The sequence below is a fragment of the Elaeis guineensis genome, chromosome 13, assembly GCF_000442705.2.
Source record: "Elaeis guineensis isolate ETL-2024a chromosome 13, EG11, whole genome shotgun sequence".
Lineage (NCBI taxonomy): Eukaryota > Viridiplantae > Streptophyta > Magnoliopsida > Arecales > Arecaceae > Elaeis > Elaeis guineensis.
The window spans coordinates 52,882,398-52,897,053 of record NC_026005.2 but is presented as its reverse complement, the minus strand read 5'-3'; the positions used below and the strand labels follow the sequence as shown (position 1 = coordinate 52,897,053).

At 37.8% G+C, this 14,656-nt stretch overlaps 1 protein-coding gene across 2 annotated transcripts; it reads right to left on the bottom strand.

Annotated features, from left to right (window-relative positions):
• Window positions 1-406: 406 nt before the first annotated feature.
• On the bottom strand, window positions 407-13,491 carry LOC105033139 (probable cellulose synthase A catalytic subunit 8 [UDP-forming]). Of its 2 annotated transcripts, none has more exons than XM_010907815.4 (15): window positions 13,100-13,491; window positions 12,859-12,996; window positions 12,505-12,697; window positions 12,179-12,387; window positions 11,952-12,048; window positions 11,647-11,836; window positions 10,173-10,439; window positions 9,693-10,038; window positions 9,468-9,605; window positions 8,938-9,063; window positions 8,642-8,854; window positions 7,414-7,678; window positions 4,604-4,806; window positions 1,775-2,125; window positions 407-1,272 (listed from the first exon to the last, which is right to left on the bottom strand). In XM_010907815.4, the coding sequence occupies exons 2-15, from the start codon at window positions 12,880-12,882 to the stop codon at window positions 688-690; spliced, it is 3,207 nt and encodes a 1,068-aa protein (XP_010906117.1). In that variant the 5' UTR covers window positions 12,883-12,996; window positions 13,100-13,491; the 3' UTR covers window positions 407-687. The 2 variants fall into 2 exon arrangements, with proteins under 2 accessions (XP_010906117.1, XP_010906116.1); XM_010907814.2 differs by having other exon boundaries at window positions 13,225-13,434.
• Between the last annotated feature and the right edge of the window lie 1,165 nt (window positions 13,492-14,656).

Here is a 14,656-nt window from a genome sequence, read left to right as displayed (position 1 = left end):
AAGCCAATCTGAAATCAATTACAGCACAACAATACTGCAAATTACAAAAAAGGAAATTCTCTTGACCTTCACATACTGCTTTTACCCTGTAGATCTCGACCAATCTGGCCCATGTCAATCAATCTATATAGGTATCTAAAATATTGCACAAGAAGCCAAGGAAGCTTGCCATTCTGCCTAAACACAATTGTTCAGAAAGAGAGAGTTCTGAATTACCAAGCACAAACCTTGACCATAACTCGGTGATTGCACCAACGCGCCATACAGCAATAAGATGATTATTAACATAGCAAATACAGGATCAACCAAACGATGCCAGAGCCATAAAATAAATATGAGAGAAAAAGTAGATACACAACATTGTAAAGGACCTGATATTTGCTGCCTTTATTTTATGCCACTGATGGAAGACAAACAGTCAAATTTTTCGATTGGATGCAAAATGAAATCATTGACAATTGCTGGCAAGTATTTTTGACCAAAAAAATACAGGACATAAACAAAAAATAATGACAATAATTTAACGTGTGGAACAGTAAACATCTAAAGCAAGTCTTAGCTCTACATATAAGTAAAATCTGTGAGCCCCAGAGTGTACAAGTTTACATAAATAAGCTCAACCATTCTTTCAGTCTCTTGGTAGCATATGATACATCATTTTGCATTTCCTCCTTTCTGCTTCAATTTCTAGCAATTGATTCCACACTGCTGAACATCTGGTCCAGTTACCCGAGTGGTGAAAGGATCTACTCGAACCCACAGCAGTGAAAAGATTGATGCAAGGAGAATAGACCAAACAACGACAATAGTTGGAGTACGGTTCTGCCGCCCCATCAGACCCTTGAGGAATGGATAGAGGTGGACAATCACCCAAAAAGCAAAGAAGAGTTTGCCAAAGAGTGGACCCCATGATTGGTATCCACTGTTTATAGCATAGGAGATTCCAGCCACCACCCCCACCAGATTTATTATCAGGAGGGTAGTTGGTGGTATCAGAAGTGTGGTCCACTTGAACATGTAGAGCTCAGCAAAGTCACCATCCTCGTCTGATGCCTTGGAAGTAACAGTGAAGTTCGTGTCAATACCTGCAAGAACTTTGAGAAGACCCTGGAAGACGGCAAAGAGATGGGAAGAAACACCTCCAATAACCCAAAACTGTTCATTCCTCCACCATTCATCAATCCCAACACCACTCCACCTCATTTCCAGAATACCAGTGGCAAAGATGGAAAGGAAGAGAGAGATGAACCAGATACTGGCTATGTTGCTAATCTGTAATCAAATTCATGCAGGTAAAAGCACTTAGTTGCCTGTGAAATAGCACATGCTTGTTATGATTGCATCTGCATAATAACTCAAGAATGCATAAAGTTCAGTTAATTCTGATAGTTTATGGACTAGATGAGTCTGTCCACGAGAAGTTTAATCGAAATTAACATCAGTAAAGTTTGCAACAGCAACCAATCTAGTCTAAAAGACATCATTAGCGGTACGAGGCAGTATAGATGGTACAAACTGGTATGGTCAGTACTGCAAAACATGGACATTAGGTCAAGAGCTTGCTAGAAAATGTTCATGAACCTTGATAGATCACACTTCGACCCATGCAACCCCATTCACATGGGTGGGATATGGGTTGCTGTTGAAGTTTAAAGATCAGTTCTGAAAGCTCGGCTCATTCAGACTGCAATTTGCAACTTACAGAGCAGAAGGGAAAATTTTAAAACCAAATTGATCTCAAATGAGCGGTACTTAAGAAGGTCGACCTGAATACCTGAGGCATAATGAACTTTCCAGTGAGTAGACAGACGGCGGGCAGAGTACAGTATAAGAGGAGGGGAAGCGCAGTGAGTGGATAAATGGTAGTGTTGATGTATGCAAATCTCTCTAGGAATTTCAGCCGTCCTCCATACCCATACCATATTGGGCAATGGCGGCTGAAGAGAATCTCAACAGATCCCAGGGCCCAACGGAGCACTTGGTTCAGACGATCCGAAAGGTTGATTGGAGCAGATCCTTTAAATGCTGGGGGTTGAGGCATGCAGTAGATTGACCGCCAGCCACGAGCATGCATCTTGAACCCAGTGAGAATATCTTCTGTAACAGAGCCATAAATCCATCCTATCTGCAAAGGCAGTTAAAGATTTATCAGAATACAATCATAAAAAGCTTGTGGAAGGAACTTGTATTGACAATAATGACAAGCCTTCATGCAGAGCAGAGGAAAGCATAACCCAAGTTATAAAGAAGCAAGAGACCGCTAACTAGCATGGTAAAATGGAGTAACACACGTTTAGAAAGTGTGAGGTCCTTGATTTATAAGACCATAATGTAGTCTAGCAACACCCAAGAAGCAGCTACATAAAGCATCTAAGTAAATCATTATTTTATGAAATTCCTTATCAATCAGTTCTATTCTGAAGCTCATATGTAAGTGGTTTTCTACAATTTTTTTGTTCCTCATTGGCAACTCTGCCTGCCTTCCTGATAAATGTAGGAATCTTAAGTCACTTCCAAATAAGTTTATATAAACTGAGTTTTTAACATAAAAGCCAATTTCTTGCAGAATTTAGGCAATTTAAATTACTATTTTCCTTGCAAAAGTACATCTTGCTTTTCCATTCCCATCTAAGAATACCTTGTCAACCTTTATCCAGGCTCTAGTTGGAAACTAGGAGAACCCTGGATATTAGAAAGTTGAATCAGCAAAAGTTTTCAATTTGGAAAAAGGCTACAGAAATAAGCAAATATCAACAACAATAAATGGAATTATGGCAGGTCTTGCATAAGATATCTTATTACACTAGATGATGGTATTATTAACAATGGTCTGTGCATAAGCAAAAATATCAAATGTAACGCAGCATGCCATGCTAAAACAACACTGACTCGTGTTGTAAAAATATGGTAGACGACAGCACATAAGCAAATATCAACAACAATAAATGAAATGCCAGTAGATCTTGCATAAGGTACACTATTACACTAAATGAATGGTGTTATGAACTAGGGTTTATGCATAGCAAAAATATCAATCAGAAAGCAGCATAAATTCTTAATCCGATGATGCCATAATAAAAACAGATTTAACTCATATGTTGCATAAATATGGTTAAAGGAAAAGAGAAAGCAATTTATGCAAAAATCAGAAATATATATATATAAGAAGGGGAAAGCTCTGTTTCTGTACGACACACTGATAGATTACCAATAGAAGTTGTTGCAACTCAAAAGTCCAATAAAGCAAGAGAGAGAGGGGGAGAGAGAGAGAGAGAGAGAGAGATAATGAAGCTTAAAAACATATACAAACCTGTTTGCCATACAACCAGAAACTGTTCAGAATAATTGATTTTCATCAGAAGCTAAGAACATATTTATGAAATAACAAGTAAACCTATAATTCACAGACCAAGATGCCACACAACTCATGAAAACAAACACGATTCTATCAGTGTGTTGGACTTGCTTTTTTTTTTTTTTTTTTTTTTAAAAAAAGGCAAAAGAAAATAAGAGTGGACTTATCTTGAGATGACATCTAGGCAAGTAGAAATGTGGTCAGCAAGCTATAATGGCTTCAACTTGGTAGCATTTAGAAAATGGAGTGGCTATATAGTTCGAAGAATAGCATCTTGTGCAAGTTAAATTTATAGTTCTACCAATATTTGGCATGTTCAAAAGCACACAGCTTATAGAAGAGAGCATTTGATAGATGGCCTTAAATCCACTAACCAAAATTTTTTGAAGTAGATTTGATAAATATATTCCAGGTCTGGTATCATGTATTTTTGTCAAATTTAGTCACTTTAAAGTAAATAGAGTGGTGTATCTATTTTAAGAAGGGTGTGCATACAAGGGAGAAGCCCAACCCACAGAAGTCAAAAAAGAAAAAGGAGAGTGTGGGGGATAAACAAGAATGGCAGAGATACATGGGTTCCACCCCCATAATCCACAGTACGATAGTAAAGTGAACAAAAGCTTATCATCCAGTTATAATCTCCTTTGATGGCAAAAAATGAATTTTATTCTTTAAAGAACATGAACTAGATCATTATGGAAATCATTAATTGGCATGACCATGACACCAAGAATCTATAAAGAGTAGTTTTTCTAGTGCATTCCTTCAGATTCACTATCAAGAATGAGCGATAACATATATAAAGAGAAATATTGCTAGATGCAACATAAGCATGTTTTGCCAACTGAAAGAAGTTGGACTATCACCAAGGGCTAGAAACTCTCCCTTAGCCCAAATTTGCTGGGACCAAACAAAAATATATCCCCATGACTCGAGTCAAGTTAAAGCTCTAACAGTCCGACCCATTCCAATCCATTTAAAATCTGGATCAAGAAAATTGACCCAAACCCAACACAAACTAAAAAATCGTGACCTAAACCCAGCCCAAACAGCATTGGGCAGGGTCTGGTCAATTTTTGCCACATCCCATCCTTAATATATATGACATTACAGTTCTTTTAAAAGGATAGAATCAGCACATAAAATATTTTGATCATTCCAAGCAAGGTAATATAAATATCACTAGTTTAGAACATAGAAAGTTGAAGGCATAACAAAGCAAGAGTTTTGCATTGCTAGCTCTCATACCTCACTTCCCCACTCTGTCTTATCCTCGTACCCACAGCTAATGACATGGATTGCTTCTTTCAAAAGAGACTCAGGCGTTGCTGACTGAGGGACACCACCGTGTTCCATTAGTGTAGAGGCAACAAAGACAGTAGACTGGCCAAACCTTTTCTCCAGGCTCATTTGTGACATGAGCAGGGACTTCTCATCATCAAAACCAGCACCTGGATTTTCAAAACAAAGAAAAACATGTCTTAGCAACATCAAATCAGGAAAAGCCAAAGAAAACAATAAGTTACACAAACCAGGCCAACAAGGAATTGAACATAAAATGAACAATAGTCTAGGTGACAGGCTCATAAAACAAGCATCGACCATGGACAGGGCAGGCACTTGATAAACAGATAAACTTCCAAAATCATAAAACCGATTTATAACTGACAACATTAAGTATGAAAATGGGTCTAGGCGATATGTTTTACATAATATGTATCCTAGCATATGTGATAATGGTTTGGCAAACTATGCCGACCTGGCCAGTTCAGGATGTACCCAACTAGACCGTCAACTACCTGCATGGTTCGCATATTCAATTTGATTAAAGCCTTGCCCAGTCACCCTTGCATGTTCGATTCCTTTGCACTTCACCCCTTCCCCTCCCTCGAAAACACAATCTCCTCTATTTGTCCCCGGCAGCTAGATAACAATGAAGCTGCCACCACCAAGGTCCCCCAAGTAAGTCTCTCTCCCTCTCTCCCCATCCGATGACAACAACTGCCTCTCTCTCTCTCTCAACCTCCTTCTCACTCCCTCCCTCCCTCTCTCTCTCTCTCTCTCTCTCTCTCTCTCTCCCCCCCTCAATGATGTGGATGGCCCCCTCCCTCTCTCCTCCCCCCTCGCCCTCCCCATCTTTCTCTCTCTTTCTCCTTCTCCCTTCCCTCTCCTACTCTCCCTTTGTTGATATGCCCCATGATGGCATGATATGAGTCACCGGCTAGTATGGCCTTCGATATCGGTTCGGCAAATCTTGCTTAAAGCCAACAAAGGCATTAGACACATTAGCAACATACTACGGTCACTACGCACCCCCCCCCCTCCACAATATATGTATGTGTGTGAGAAGGTGGAGCTTATACATGGAGCTGCCTATGCACTTGTAACATAAAACAGCCCAAGTAGGTGACCAATTGAGAGACCAGACAGGTAATGCTTATCTACCACTCCCAAGCAAACACCTCCATAGTTAACATATAGAACTTTATTGTTATTTATGATAAGTCACAAAATATTATATAAATACTCCTTTTCTAATAGATGTAAATATCGAGATTCACATGAATGATTGGATTATTTAGGTGTTAAAAAGGCATCTCGTAATTTTATATGATTCATGTAGATGCCAATCTTCATGAATGTGGCACTTGGCAATGTCATGTAGCATGCAACTTATCATTTCTTCCATGAATTTGTCTCTTGTATATTTTGTTCATGTCGTTGTCGTCTATAAGACTAGGAGGCACTAATGCTTCAAATTGCACACCATGTCTGCATCAATTACATATTGTTTATCGATACCAATTGGAAGTTCTAGGATATATGTTTGATACCTAAGTATCCTATTTTTTAAAATTGAAAAACCTTTACAAATACTTCTTGTATATGCTCAAGATACTCCCCCAATACCTAAGGGAATGTTGAGTATAGATTTTTCTCTTTTTTTTTCATGAATATTAAACTTCTAATGATAAGCATGTTTAATTTTGGAATTTGGTGTTATTATTATAATATGAAGTCAGGATCAAGGTCTATGAATTTGAATGATTGCTAAATAATGAATTTGTGGAAGTCCATCATGTCATATAATGTATGAACTATGTTGTTTAATAGGCTGCCATACTTTATGTATACTTTACAAACACACATACATATCTACGCATGCACACACCTACAGATAGATATATAGATACATAATATTTGTGCACATGCATATACATACATGTGTTCTTGTGTATGAGTATATTCATTTTCATATCCCAGCCATATAGTATCCTACTCGTTCAAAAGTTTCCATATTAGTGTATCTGGATCATGTCACATCCATAACCCATATCCCTAGGACTATGTCCATGCTTCATAGAATCAAGGTGTTCATGTGCATACCAAAATTGCGAAAGAAAACAGTTTCATGGTAACAATGGAATTTTTGGACCTTAGCATTTCATGAACAATATATAAAAGTAACTTGTACTAAGCTGAAGATTCAAGAATGCAAATGATGGTGACTAATTTATGAATATTTCAATGTCTCGTATTTTGGTTGTTTAAAATAACTATTCTCCATCAATAAGAATATTTTATAGGCATTTTATTTAGCAGAGTTATATACAAATTTCATAATCACTGAATTATTTAAACTCCACAAGCACACCCAGCTGTCTAAGCAATTAAGAGTGTTGCTGCCTACATAACTGGATAACCTTTCACATCAATATGATAATATCTATATAACAAAAGATTCAAGAAGAATAAAGACATCAGAAATAAGAAAATATAAAATCTGAAGGCTTTTGCATCAGTTGCTCATGCTTTGTACACAATAAAACTGTGCTCTTTTTCCCAATCTCCCCTTTCCCTGACACATGATCAGCATAATGACACTGGATCATGGTTTTCCCCAGCAGAGACCTATGTATGTGTTTCAGATGACAGGAAAGCAATATAAAAATTGCCATTAAAACATGTTTCACAATTTTAATTAGAAGGCACGAATGATGCACATCAACAACAAAATCAATAATTTTGCTAAAACAACCAAAATGAAATACAATTACCTTCAACACCCTCTTCTATGTCTTCTAGATTAAATATTGGCACAGTGTTGTCCACATGCTTGCTAGATTTCTTCTTGTCAGAAGTCTTCTTGCTTGATTTTGAACTCTTCTTCCGAGAACCACCACAGAATGAAGAAAGGAAACCTTTATTTTTATGCTTGTTCTTGATAGGAGGTTCATAACCATACAAAGCCGTTCTATTGAAGACACACCCCGTACCCACATAAACAGGGCCTTGGATGCCATCAAGACCTCTTAAATTGATCTAGAGTCAATATAAACACCAAGAAAATTGGTCAGAAGAACCCAGAAGATGCATAAATCCTTAAATATGCTTTTTGGTGCTTTTACTTTCAGAATTATATTCATTTGGGTATCTTTCACTTATTGAAACTGAAACAAATGTCTTTCAGGATTGCATGTTTAATGGCTTTAGGAAAAACTTTAGGAAGATACCATAAAGGAATAAAAAGAACACAAAAATTGAGTAACCAACAAACCTTATCTCATCTATATGCTCCTGAATCAGTGTATGATCGAAAAAGTTTGAGAACATTTTGTGATTTCTGTCAATCTCCCATCAAAACTATAAAAGGATTTGAATCTCTGGGTTACTTGGAAATTTGGAGCTCCTAGTTCTTGAATTTTTTTTTTTTAACCCATCTTACACTGATCATCATATATAAAAATCATCTATAATGATCTTTATTACATGCATTTAACCTACCCATAGAGAGAATATATTGAGAGTTCTAGAGCAAGGAAAATATGGCTTAAGCTAGGTAAGATATAGGTTAAAATGCCATATTGAACTCCCAAGCATGAATTCATGCTAGGGTTTCAGATATTCAAGAATAGCACCAATCTATACCCATCACAGCCAAATCTTATCCCAGGTACTTGGATATACCACAAAAAGAAACTTGGTAAAGGCTAAATAACTATAATGATGTTAAGCTTAGCTAAGAAAAATATACCATCTCCCAAGTCTTTGACAAGGAGAGCAATTTTGAACTAGCAAGCACGTCCTAGCCAACATCAATATCATTCAACCATATGTTTCACAACCAAGCCTTTTCTCAACCTTTAGTGTCAGCTAAAACTGTTAATTGCTAAATGCACCGAATACTGTCATACGTAACCAAGTTACTGAGACACTATCCATCATCTACAACCATAAATAACAAACTAAAAGCAGTTTGGAAGCTGGAAAGGATATCCTACTTACATCAAAAAACACGGTATTACGGTTGGCATAACGATCATTCTTATCAATACCATCAAACCTCTGTGGAAATTGTACGTAACATACAGACTTTCCGAGGTTTGGATCCATAAGAAAGCACATTGCTTCTCTCAATGCCTTGCTGTTGTTTATGTAGTGATCACAATCAAGATTCAACAGATAAGATCCATTAGTAAGGACTGCTGACACACGTACCTGCAGAGGAATATTAATTGAATTAATAAGGAAAGAAATATCTAAATGCAGTTAAATTTGTATTTCTATGTTTAGGTAGTTACAAGTGCATTCATTGCACCAGCCTTCTTGTGATGCTGGAAACCTGGACGCTTCTCACGAGATACATACACTAAACGTGGTAGCTCATTACCCTCAGTGTCAAGTCCTCCACTATGGCCTAGGAAAACCTGCACATAATGAAAAATCATATTAAGCATAAAATACTACCTTCCAGTATAAAAGTGTTTCAGGAAACAGTATTTCATATCTATAGTTTGCAGCAATCAAAACAAGCATGTTATAATAACAGATAGCAAACTCTAGAGACTTTCTTCTATTTTCTTTTTCCTTTTTTCCTTTTACTCTTCAAGAATTATGGTTCCATAAGCAGTACAAGGTTAAGTTTTAGAACTACAATTTGCAGTAGTTCGGTTAACATTTTATACTTTTCCTCAAAAAGAATAATATTTTACATTGTTTCAAATTGTATCCAACTAACTTTGAATCCAGGTCTTTTCATTTTGAAATAATATTGATTGGCAATTCAATTTGGATCTCAACACAGTGAAGCAAAACTGCTAAGTGCACCAACCTGGATCATTCCAGGATGATCTCTGGTGTTATTGCCAGGCCAAGGAGTACCATCTTGCATGATCCATCCCTCTTCAGGAACTTTCTGTGCCTTTGCAACAAGGCCATTGATGCGGACTTTAAACTCCTCATATTCTCTCTGCAGTAAACAGATTGTTGTCAGATGGAGACATGCCAAATAAACAGAAAGAACCATCTAAAGAAAAAAACCATGTAATTTAGATACCTTCATAGCTCTACGATCTTTCACAAATGAAGGATGAACCTTGTCTTTCAGGTAATCAATCTTCTGAGAAAAGTACCACTCAGGAGCCCGGGGTTCAATACTGTATTTCTTGCAGAAAGGAACCCATTTCCTTGCAAATTCTGAAGTTTCAGACAGGGCTTCAAATGTCAGCATAGCAGCTCCATCATCAGAAACATAGCAAGAAACCTTGTCAACAGGGTAGTCCACTGCAAGAATTGATAGCACAGTATTGGCAGTGACAAGAGGAGGTTCCTTTAAAGGATCAACAGTACTGACAAAAATGTCAACAGCAGCCAGCTGAGATGGTTCACCTTCTTGGTCATACCTGTTGATTAAGTGAATTGAGAATCATAATATCAAAAACACAAAAATGAAAAGAAGAATTTGATAGGTTGGCTGCTGGAAATTTAAAGGTTCAGAATAACAAAAACTTCACAGAGGAACTCAAAAAGTAAATACCTTATAGCCAGTCTATCAAGGTAAGTCTCACGATTCACTGGAAACCATTTAGGAAATTGATCCAATATCCAGGATATAGCAAACCAAATCTCACAAATCACAGAAAGTAACCACAAAGCATAGGCATTGCGCACAGGATTCGTAACACGGTAATGTAGGAATATGCAGAGGATAACAAGCCGTAAGACAATCACCATTCTATATGGATTTATCCTGGAGGATGGAATTGACACTTTCCTAGAGAGAGGCTGGCGAGCTTCATCATTTCTGCAGTACAGAAGGCGGCGAATAAAAATTAGTAAGAAAAATTCTTAATGGTACAATTTTAGGAGATTCTATATTTCTAAAGAGTATAATGAAGCAACATTCTAGATAATGGAAATATTTCATAACTATAGACATGGGCAAAAAATTTGCAAGTTACAAGAGCTTCCAAGAGTGAAATTCCACATAATATAATATCCTAATTAACATTTCTAGATAATATCATCTTCTTGAAAGTTAGAATAAAAAGATCATTACTTTCTTTTCAAAAACTATAAGAGCTGGTGTTATTGCTTATATTTTAAGCGTTCCTAACTTCCCATTTTCCCCTGTGTGCAATGATATAATGAGTAGTCAAGCACTTGGACAGTGGGGCGGTTAATGACAACTTTTAACACTTCAGACTGTCAATTTATGAAGAAATCATCTTTGCAGGAAAGCAGTTGATTTTTCCAACAAATAGTGTGGACATCAAGACGTGTTAAGCTCAGAAAGGTGGTACAACTGGTTATATCATATATACACCAAAACATAGTTACACTCACATGTAGGGCGTGCCAATATTTCACCATTCAGAACATCCTGAAATGTGTCAAAACTCTTCTAAAGACCTTCACATAACAATGATGGCTAAAGGTTTTGCAAAATGTAATTGTTATAATCCACTGTTGATAAAAATGAATAACAAACTACAGCTACTCTCACTGGATCCTTCCTTTTAACAATTTAATATTGTGTCCATTAGCAAAGAACATCAAAGTTTCTAGACCATCGAAGTAGATGTCGCACCAAATGAAATTATACAGCAATAGAACATTACTAAAATCACCATATCTATAGCCCTCACTTCTTTGTTTCCACAGTTAATCATATTCGATTATTCTTTCTGTGTCATTCTGCCAGGAAGACAAACTCTTACACTGACAAGTTATATTAAACAAATCATCATGGATAAAGTAGAGCTAGCTGATGTTAGTATACAAAGAAAGAAAGGAACTATTTGCTCCAAAAAGAAAAGGTTCAACCTTATGGTAGTTATGAACTAAAATATGCAATGTTCAGTCTGATTCTGATTATAGTGTGTATATTGCATGTTAGTAAGTATCTCAGAACCATCAATTGTTTGGTCAACATGTCATTTCCTCTGATCAGATGAAAAGAATACTTATAGACAGCACAGGGAGGAATAGTTCTTTAGTGAAGAACTCACAATAAAGCATCATCCATATTATAATCAGTAGTTGCATCGATATCAGCAACTCCTCTGCCTTCAGAAGGGGCATGACTAGTCCCGTTGGTCATTGGCACAACATTTTTGTCCTGCTTCATCTTCCATCCATCAACCCTCTCTTTCCAAGCAACATTTCCAAATCCACCGGAAAATTCTCGTGATGTATTAGCTGCACAATGTAGGAAAATCAATGATTTAAACATCAGAGCCCACATAACAACACATAAAAGCCCACATTGACTTTGCAATATTGTAAAGAACATGCCATTAGATGATATACGTACGTGACTGATAAGGGAGCGGATGCACACGCTTCCCAGACCCACCTCCTCCAGGAGACATCATATGATCGGGGGAAGTCACTGGAAGTTCCCCAGATAGCTGTAAAAATCAAAGCGAAAAAAAAAAAAAAGAGAGAAAAAAATCACATATATATCAGAAACAGCAAAAACAAACAATATGAATCTCAGAAGTAATACATTGAGCAAAACAAAAAAAAAAAAAATCATACCCCCTGGCTATGAGTGAGCAGAGGGATGTTATTGCGAGGGATCTCCCCACTATCATACTTCGGAGCCCCGACATCTTCCCTACTCATGTGCCAGCTCAACATCCTCTGAGCAATCTTCTGCTTCTGATCCTGATTGCCGGAATAATTGAAATCACTCACATCATCAGCATCCCCGTCATCCCCTTCGTCCCCATGAACCGGTGGGCTTCCTGAAAATTAAAAGCAAAAGGACAGGCCAAGTCACCAAATAGCAACCACTAATTGCAAGAAGAAAAAGACTAGATGATGCAGATCAGTGGAAAATAAGGTCAGTTCCATCTTGAAACCTTTATGCCTCTTGTATTTGGTCTTGCATTGGGGGCACGACTGGTTCCCATCCTTCCTCTCATACTCATAGCACGGTCTGCAGACAGGAAATCCACAGACATCACAGGCAACGAATAGGTCGCCATCCACCGTCGTGCCCACGTCATCGCCGCAGATCTGGCAGACCTGGCCGCCAGCATGTTTCGTGGATTTCTTCATTGAACAAAAATTAGAGTGTTAGACACTGAGCAAACAAACATTCGAAAAAAAAAAAAAATCTACAAACTGATTCTCCGAGTAAAGTAAACTCTCAGAAAGAAGCTACATTTATATGAAGGAAAAAAAGAAGATTTTTCCCCATAGTACGCACTGACCCCGGGCTCTCCGTCAACCTCCATGGATTACTCTGAGCAAAAGGGGCTTCTCTTGATCAGATCTGAAGGACGAAGACCTTAAACCTCAGCCAGATCTCAGTCCAGTGCAACACATGGCCACCGATTCCCAGCTCGCCCCTACCAAAACCACGAACAAAGACGATCACAATTAAGACTTCCCATAAGCTAAGACAAACTCATAGGGATCTGTGAAATCCTTCTATGAAACGGCAACAGATACCTAGATCCAACAAAACAACAACTCGCTCACAAAATGTTGGATGCTATGCTTCACAGAGAAACACGTAGTCATAAGACCCACACCATCGGCAATCATTTCTTCAATCAGAAATGTAAAGAACCCACCTTTGAGAACAAATTGCTCCAGAGATCCAGGGAACAGCACCCGGAGATCTAGAATCCCTTCTCCTCCCCCTCCACCGCGGAAACGATCTCCAAACCCCGCAATTGGAAGAGAGAGAGGACTACTAGTTCCTCCCAGCAATGCAACAAAGAGGAGAAACTTATTAGATCGAGAGCGGCGTTGAGCAAAGAAACTTATATTTTGGAGGTGATGAGAAGATATTAAAATTATTAAATGCCAGGTTGAGAGGGCTGGGAGGCAATGGCTTTGTTTTTTTATTTTTTTCTCAGAGGATTAATAAATATATGTGCATTTTTTTAATGAAAATAAATATATATATATGTATATGCAAAGCTGGCACCGTGGTTCGGGGGCCGGGTGGGTGGGGAAAAGAGGAGACGAAGAGAGCCAGCTAATCGCTAGGAGAATACTGCTACCGACACTCATGAGATTGGTGTGGTAAGGGAGGCTGTTTTAAGTCAGGATGACAGACTGGCATTACGAGGGCTGCTCGATATTTGAGTTTTTGGCATGGGAATTACATTAACATGAAGGATGGGATGCAGATTACGATGTATCGTGGTCAATAGAATTGGATAAGTATATGTACTTAATTACATCATATTTGAATTAAGGCCCTTGGATCATATATGAGGTTTCAAATGAAACCCAATCTCCAATGACTTTAAATCATAGGACTCGCAAAACTGCCATTTGTCCTACAAAAAAAAGTTAATTGAAACATCTAAATCAAGCCCAAAAACATTAGAACTAATAGACCCAACTAAGAGTGTCTAATTTGGTCGGAACCACAAAGTGATTGGTTAAATCCTGCTCTAAAACTTTTGATCAAATTCAATTTGGATCATGTTCAGGTCAAGCCCAACCAAATCCCATCTATTTTCCACAATTTTGTATATATATTCTATGTTAGCTCAATAAGCTTCTCAGACCTAAGCAATAGAAATGGATTTGAATCGCTTTCAGGGTTCTCATCAAGTATGCGATTAGTGCATGTAGTAAAGACAAGGGGGTGCAGCTAGGACCATCGCATGGGAACTAACAAAAGGGAGCTGTTGTTTCCGCTCGGACAAGAAATTAGCAGGATTGCATGGTTGGATGCTTTTGACTACCATCTAGAATGGAAAAGGGGTGGACAGAAATCAATTTTTTGATGCTGTCACAACCGATTAGAATATTAATAAGAAAATGAGATGGAGGGAACACGTTGATCTTAATCTCCATCCACATTTTCCTTGCCATTCTCTGGAAAGCTTGAGATGTGGCGGTGGTTGATTGTAGACACTCCCGATCATATCCTTTCCAAAGCTCTTTGACCTAAAAATCAATAAATAATCATATGCTTAAGCAAAACTTCTTCGTTTCGATACATCTTCATCTAACCTGCACTCCAGACCTTAATTTAACGCCAAA

Excerpts from the sequence above, each read along its gene's own strand:
- LOC105033139 (XM_010907815.4), bottom strand. The coding sequence starts at position 12,882 with ATGGAGGTTGACGGAGAGCCCGGG. Across the intron at positions 12,049-12,178 it reads TGCTCACTCATAGCCAGGGG|CTATCTGGGGAACTTCCAGT; the intron begins GTATGATTTTTT and ends TGATTTTTACAG. Across the intron at positions 11,837-11,951 it reads TCCGCTCCCTTATCAGTCAC|CTAATACATCACGAGAATTT; the intron begins GTACGTATATCA and ends TACATTGTGCAG.